The sequence below is a fragment of the Tauraco erythrolophus genome, chromosome 13 (assembly GCF_009769465.1).
Source record: "Tauraco erythrolophus isolate bTauEry1 chromosome 13, bTauEry1.pri, whole genome shotgun sequence".
In the NCBI taxonomy this organism is placed as follows: domain Eukaryota; kingdom Metazoa; phylum Chordata; class Aves; order Musophagiformes; family Musophagidae; genus Tauraco; species Tauraco erythrolophus.
The window spans coordinates 19,836,437-19,844,068 of NC_141477.1; the positions used below are offsets into that span (position 1 = coordinate 19,836,437).

Consider the following 7,632-nt stretch of genomic DNA (forward strand, 5'->3'; position numbering starts at 1 on the left):
AAGGGCATTTGTGTTGTGAACCACTGGGCTGGAGATTGAAAAGGGTCTGTTACAGACGCACTTTGTGAACAGCAGAAGGTTTGGCCTTTAACATTAACCAAATTTCATTTATTATCGAATTATAATAGTACATAAATACAAGCATAAAAAGACTACAATCCACATTTATTCAACCTATTTTGCAAAATTAGTTGGGAAATAGGCTGGACAAAGTAAGAGCTTTCCAGTCAACTAGCAGTAATGCTGTACGTATCCATATAGTTCTGAACTGCAGCAGCCTCCAGAAACAGTGCTGGCCAACCTCATGTTTCCTGTGCACCAAGAACAAGCATCATGGCCAACACATTGCAGTGTTTAAAGGATCTGATTTTGCAAGACAAAAAAAAAAGAAATTTTGTCAATGTCATTACAGTGTGGAAACAGATGGTAAGACTTAGACCAAGTGTCTGAATTCCACTTTAAGCTAAAAAAAAAGATCCTGGAAACTTTTACCTTGTTGCTACCTGATGTGGAATACGTTTTGTTAACAGTGGCCTTCTTGGCTTTAAAGTTGTCAAGGTACCAGTATTCCAGAGTTGGGTGTTTCAGCAGTTCTGTTTTCAGTTTAATGGAACTAGCATTCAGGTACCCACTTCAGACATGGATTGACTGGTTTCCAGACAACAGGAGCTGGAAATTTAAATCCCTTGCAAGGCTTGTTACAATAGGCACACAGAGTATCAGATTCTTCCTGAAATGCAGATACAGCTTGTTTCAAAACTTCGAAGTGAATACTGCTTACTATACAACACACCAGTTTTAACTGCTTCCTCTGCCTGAGATGATTTACATCTATTTCCAGGCAACTGCCCTACCCACTAAGCAACAAATTCATGCTGCTTTTCTTCAGCTCTCTTTACCCAGTGTAAATTTGACTATTTTCTCTAGATGACAGCATCAAGAGGAAAGGTAAGTAGTGCATCCACACCAACAGCCGAGCAATGAGCATTCTCTTGGAAGGAGAAAAGGGAACTGAACCATATACACTCTGACCACCAGACACCTCTTCTCTCTGGGCCTCGTTTCTAAGCTTAAGCACGCTCAGTTCTTCAAAAGGGCAAAGATACCTGCTTTCAGAAGAGCTCAAGGACCACGGGGCTCAGGTGAACACAGACACACAGCCCCACGCGTGAGGCAGATACTCACTGGCACAAGGAGACACTCATTTCAGTCCCGTGCACTGCAGAAAAATGTATCCGGCTGAGGGATCTGGCACTAAAGTCTTTTATAGGATCTAATGTTCATAAATCCTTTGGTGACTGTTCCTAGCCAGTAAACACTGGTTATATGCAACAGTCATCTTTAAAATAGATAAAAGGATACATCTGTGCTAAAACGTTCAGGTTCGGTTCCTACAGCTATAAGTATGTTTATCAAGAAAGTGACATATGCAAAAAAAAAAGTAAAAAAAAAAGAAAAAAAAAAGAAAAAATATGGCAACATTTAAAGAAGATGTAAGCCTTGAGGTCCTAATTAAGATTTAGTTTGGATCATTAAACATAACTATTCATTGCCCTTTCTACCCAGTTTTCTGGCTTTCAAACTTCTCTTTGATATGTGTGCCCTAGTGTTTAGCCTCATTACAGAGTAAAAGAGCATTTATGGTGTTCTTACAATATTGGTTTAGCTAAAAATTGCTTGTGCTGGACTGCAAGAGCCAAATCCTCACTAATACCAACACTGCCATATTCCACCAGTGGATCCTCACACTCCTCTCTCCCCACAACATCCATGGCAAACCTTAAGTCATGACCTGTATGAAAGTCTCTTCTTCATCAGGCATCTCTCTTATTGACTCTTGTCACAATTTTACTAAGCAAAACCTGCAAACTCACATCCTTCAATCCAGGTTTAGAAGCTTACGGAAAATTTCTGATACTCACACACAAAGCACACTCACCAACAGCAAGAGAAGAGTAAGGACCACCTACTCTTCTCTGGGTGCCATTTCTTACCAAAGGTGTTTCCTGAGGAGATAATTCAATTCAATTATTGGTCCGAGGGAGCCCACGAGTTGGCTGACAGTGGCATTAATTCAAAATAACTTTTTTGCTGACATTCCCAGGCATTCTTTTACGCTTGCCCTTCATGGGAAAATGTAAACAACTCTCTTCACGACACTGCTGTAGTTGTAATAGTTCTTCTAAAATCATATCCTGTATATATGTGCCTTAGTTAGGTTCTTACTGTTAACAGCTTTCCAACTTTCACATCTCTGCAACAGCACTATTGTGATTGAAGGGGGAAAAGATTACGTGATAATAATAATAATAATTTTCTAATCTTTCCTTTATCTCACCTCCACAAATTTCTCTGCATGTATTCCTTATATAACTTGCTACAGTAAGATAGGAGCCTATGCTGGTGAAGTTGTAATTACCTTCTGTAGTTAATAAAATCTTCCTAGAACACCACAGATCTTACATTTGCTAAGAAAGTAGAAAGTGCTCAAGTTATGCTAATGCTTTTATATAAAAAGAAATAACAATTGAACACAAGTTCTAGACTCATAATTCCTCCAATACTTCTAATCACCAGTGTGTAATAAGTAGTATTAAAAGAAAAAAAAAAAGCAAAAATAAGCAAAACGGATTGCTGGGGTGAGGAGGGAGGTAAGGAAAATAACATTTATTTGGAGTTTAACACATTGAGATATTTTTGTAAGCCTTCTGGCAGATGTTTGTTCTCATTATGAATTTTCTCTCACATAAAAGAGTTTGTTAAAAAGGACGGGGCACTCTTCCAAGCTTTCCAGTGATGCTCTTGGCAAAGCACAAGCCAAATTAGGTATTGATCCACGGTGTTAGCTCAAAAACCCTGCAGAGCTATGCAGGATGCAGAAACATTTTTCAGAATTTGCCGAAATTCTGAAAAATTTCAGATGTTCCGACAGTCATTGCTCCATGGCCCATTTAACTTCTCCTCAAGGAGCAGGGATCATTAATACGGAAACCAGGTATTAAGTCAACATTCAAGCCACCATCTCCTAGGGAGTGCATCTACAAAGCTACAGAGCTGTGGCAAGGTTTTTTTGCTATACAAAGATCAAGGATGAACACAATTCTAAGTTCAGCTTTTCTCAATCCAAGTTTTCAGCAGTGCCTGCACAATATGCAAGAAACATTTACTCAGTCAGGTTCCTCCTCCAAGGAAGGTCTGCATGGCCAGAGCCTACTGTAGAGGCAAGTTATCCCTCCTGCTCTCAATAGGCACCCTCACTGAAATCTAACCTGCATTTTGCTTTCCTGGATAGACCTGAAGTACTTGGTGAAGACACTTGTTTGGTTCTAATTTTCTGTCTTGCCTATCAAAATAAATTGCATTACCTTAATCCCTACAAGCTAAACTGTAGAAACTTGCCATCTTCCATGTCAGCCTTTCCTTGCAGCTGAAGAACAAACATGTCCTATTTCCATACTGTGTAACGGATGGCTGGGTTTCGTCTGACTTCTTGTTCACATCCCAAGCGTACAAGCTATTTAGAAAATATTGGGTTTGTTACATATAAGTTTAATAAAGTTTTATAACACCAACAACTGCTGTTTAGGAAAGTTCTTTATTTCACAGAATTTCATCAGCATCATTTGTTCAGAAGGGGGAGATCGATTCCACTAGTGTCAAAAGTGATCTTACCAACATCAGAACAGAAGGTCACTTCTCAGACTCAGTCTCATTAGCTCTGCCTTCTAATAACTTAATACCAGGATTTGCTATGAGTAAATAGAGATTAAACCAGGCTTCTGTTATGAAATAACATGGTAAACTGCAAGTGTCAGTGCTGCATAATGGGAGTCAGACAGAACAGAAAAAGAAATCTACAGAAGGAGCAAGAGGAAAGAAAATTAGACTTGTATATCCCAGAGAAGTATCCAGAGCCATCCATTATGTAACAGTGTATTTGCAGAGGTAACCCTCAAACCACACCTGCATTCTGCAAGCAAGTCCAGTGCACTTCATCAAATACATATATTTAAAGATTCGAAGAAAGCAGGATAACAATAGATGACACAAGAAAAGCTTTAAACACTCAGAGCTCACTTGTATGGACTAAGAAGAGTAAAAATGAATACAATTATCTAAGTAACTGAGCAAACTACATTCTAAAACAAGAGAAGTGTAGTTTAGAATCATCTGAAGAAAAAGAATCACTACTCACAAAAAGCCAAACAAAAAACCACACACAAAGCACAAAGACTAAGGGAAAAAACAAAGACTCCAGAACAAGCTTCCAAAATAAAATTGACTTTAAATGGTTAAAGCATTTTTGGTCCTGTTACTTGAAAGAAAAAATTCTAAACTAGGTTCTGAAACAGAAGCAATGACTGCATTTATACAGATCATACTGTAAACTGAAAGAAAACTGCAAGATATTGAAAAACATTTTAAAAACAGTGAACTGTTTAATTAACAGGAAGTACAAACAGCTATTTTGGCACTGTATTTGAAGGAAAGCTAGAGATGCACGTTTATTACCACGCCGATGCCCACACATGATATCCTAGCTGAACTATCAAAACATGAAGCTTGCAGTCTTAAACACAAGTGCAACAGCAGAGAGAGTCAAGTCAGAAGTCCCCGCTAGCCTTCCACCATTCTTTTAAGTATGGCTCCCAGGCCCCCTTTTGCCACCTTCAGTGGGGTCAGTTCTTCTTTATTCTCAATGTGAATACTTGCACCATGAGACACCAGCAGCTTTGCCTCCTCCACTCTCTCTTCATCACAGGCTAAGTGACTGTAATAAGAACAAGAAACCCACAACCACTATTAAAAAGTCCAAGCTTATGAAGAGCAAAAATTATGCCTTGTCAAGTGACAGCATCAATGCTGGGGGGGAGATACATCCTAGAACAACGAAACCACCACACGCAACCAACTACCCACACAGATTCCAATGCTTGTTGTCCAGTCACTCTGTTGTCATTAAGCAGCTTCAGAATGTTCCCCCTGCTATTGTCCTTGCAACATGAAGACGCTTCTTTAGATTAGGATTTGGCTCTACAGTCAGCAAAGCTAAGGAGCACATAATCCACAGTGAAATTGGAAAATGGTAATCTCTATTTGAATCAAGAGTGAAAAACTAGATCGTTCCATGCTTAAAAATAATCCGAGAGTTACTGCAAACACAGCACATGCTTTTTTCTATTTGGCATAGTATCTTGAGAATAAATGTGTGCGTTCCAGGACAATACTGGGCTTTATGTAGAGCTAAAACATACTGCTTGATCTAATTCACAGCAAAATCTTTGATTCCACTGTAGACAAGGCAGAGTTTTGCCACCAACTTCAAAGCAGTTAAGGTTTTACCCCTACAGATTCAAACTGATCTCTAAAGTAATATCAAACACTGGACTGGTTGTACTTAAATTGCAACTTATTGTCCTTAGATAGGTGAAGAAAAGCTTCCAAAATTAGTTCTTCCTTGGCAGGACAGAGCAGGTCAGCCCGCAAGACCAGTTTCCTCCGACTTTGATGTCACTAGCTCAGTTTCTACCCTCTAGTGGCAACCGAGCACATTCCAAATCATGACAAAAGGTGGTTTACACTTTTTAAGGAGATGTGGTAACACAAAATAAAGTGTGCATGCACAGACACATTTAGGCAAAATACTAAGTATCATTTTCTCAAATCCTTTTTAGTTACATAGGGGTGTGAAGCAAGGGAGCATTTTGAGGCAACACGAAATTAAAAAAAGACACTGAAGTAATGGAGTTTCATTTCTTAGAGATGATGCTATATTAAGCAAAACAAAAATAAAAAATTACTTACAGAGGAGTATTCCCTTCAGAGTCCTGTATATTAACAGATGCATTGCGCTGCAGAAGTATCTGTACCATTTTTAGGTTTCCTTTGGCAGCTGCTCTGTGTAACGGGGTGGATTCAAAATGGTCTGTTGCATCCGGATCAGCTCCGTTCTCTAAAAGCATGATTGCAATCTGAGTACGTAGAAAGAGAACGGAGGAGGGGAGGAGGAGGAAAAGTTAACACAACTAAACACTTCTTCCAAAGGCAACACCGCCTCCAGTAGCATAGGGAAACATACCTCTTGTTCATTTTTGGAGGCTGCGTAATGCAGGGGCGTGCAGCCGTTCTGATTGACAGCATTTACATGAGCACCCTTGGCAATCAGGGCTTTCACAATTTCATCACGGCCTGCCGAAGAGGCAATGTGTAAGGGAGTCCAACCAGCCTAGAGAGGCAAGAAAAAAACCAATGTTACTCAAACCAGGAGTTTCAGGAAAAAACACAAGACAAATCATAACCCCAAGACAGACTTAACTACTCATTTGTCATACTGCACATGTTCTTATAACTGTAAAGCTAAACATTATTGATTATCACCAGAGAGACAAGTCTCACGTCCTCTTGCATGCCTGCAATTAGTACCCGACAAAAGGTGTCAGTTGAGTGACAGGAATCACTTCTGGTATGCAGTTACGCATGGCACCGTGCAGGGCACTTTGCCTTTGCAGAATTAACAGTAGCGCTTTTTTACGAACACATGAGAATGGCAGAAAAGGGTGTCCAAAAGTTTATACAATCTTTTCTATATCCTACCCTCTAATTAAACTGATGGGACAACATTTCCTTCTTTAAGGATGATCTTTAGGGTGCTTCGTAATGGATGTAATTATTTCAACCCTCCCTCTAGATCAGTAACAGACCGTCTCCTTTGCAACTGTGAAATCACTGAACACCTTCCCCAGCAATGAGAAATCTTCAGGGTACCTGATGATTTGGCATAACATATTTAAGAGGATCACGCCAAGACAAAGATAACATGACACCAACAACTCAGAAACCTCTGGTTTTGCGATTTTGTTTGTAAGAAGAGTTATCCTAAAACTTCTTGACGCAGGCAAGACTCATCAAGAGTCATAACTCCTTGTTCCACATAAATTTTGAAATATTTCAATTTGCCTTTTCTACCACACACAGTAACGCGCGCTTTTTAAAACCTCCCAGAAACCACACTGGGTACACCAGCTGAGGGGAGGATGGAGAAAAGGCGGGAAGCGACCAGGGCCAGTCACCACCCGGGGCTGCCCTCGGCGCCTCCGGCCCGCTGCCAGGGGCCCTTCTGCGGCCGAAACCACGACGGCAAAGGGTCGGGACAGAAACCGAGCGGCCAAACACCGCCCTGCAAACCGCTTCACAGCATCTCCGCGGCCTCCCGACGGCAGCCCCGCGCAGGGGCGACGGGTCCCGGCAGCGCTGAGACACTCACATCGTCCTTGTCGTCCACGGGCACGCCGAGGCCGAGGAGGAGGTGGGCGACGTCCGTGTGTCCCGCCGAGCAGGCCCAGTGCAGCGCGGTGCGGTTGTCCTGAGGGAGGGAGGGGCGGTGAGCGGGGAGGAGGGGAGCGGGGAGGCGGCTGACAGGAGCCGCCAGGCGGGGAGCGGCCCCGCAGGCCGCCAGCTCCCGCCCCGCCGGGCAGGAAGGGCCGCGGCCGGCTGACCTGGTCGGCCTTAGTGGCCAGGGCCCTGTCGCGCAGCAGCTGGCCCCGCAGCTCCTCCAGGCGCCCGGCGTACGCCAGGTTGCAGACCCCCACGTCCGACACCGAGCCCTCCATGCTTACGGCCGCCTCGCCCTGC

General features: G+C 42.3%; 1 protein-coding gene across 1 annotated transcript; it reads right to left on the bottom strand.

Annotated features, from left to right (window-relative positions):
- Positions 1 to 3,162: 3,162 nt before the first annotated feature.
- On the bottom strand, positions 3,163 to 7,610 carry PSMD10 (proteasome 26S subunit, non-ATPase 10). Its single transcript, XM_086619630.1, has 5 exons — positions 7,497 to 7,610; positions 7,265 to 7,363; positions 6,080 to 6,226; positions 5,806 to 5,972; positions 3,163 to 4,771 (listed from the first exon to the last, which is right to left on the bottom strand). Exons 1-5 carry the CDS (start codon positions 7,608 to 7,610, stop codon positions 4,618 to 4,620), a joined length of 681 nt encoding a protein of 226 aa, XP_086475756.1. The 3' UTR covers positions 3,163 to 4,617.
- Between the last annotated feature and the right edge of the window lie 22 nt (positions 7,611 to 7,632).

Excerpts from the sequence above, each read along its gene's own strand:
- PSMD10 (XM_086619630.1), bottom strand. The coding sequence starts at position 7,610 with ATGGAGGGCTCGGTGTCGGACGTGGGGGTCTGCAACCTGGCGTACGCC. Across the intron at positions 7,364-7,496 it reads TGGCCACTAAGGCCGACCAG|GACAACCGCACCGCGCTGCA; the intron begins GTCAGCCGGCCG and ends TCCCTCCCTCAG. Across the intron at positions 5,973-6,079 it reads CCTCCAAAAATGAACAAGAG|ATTGCAATCATGCTTTTAGA; the intron begins GTATGTTTCCCT and ends CTACGTACTCAG.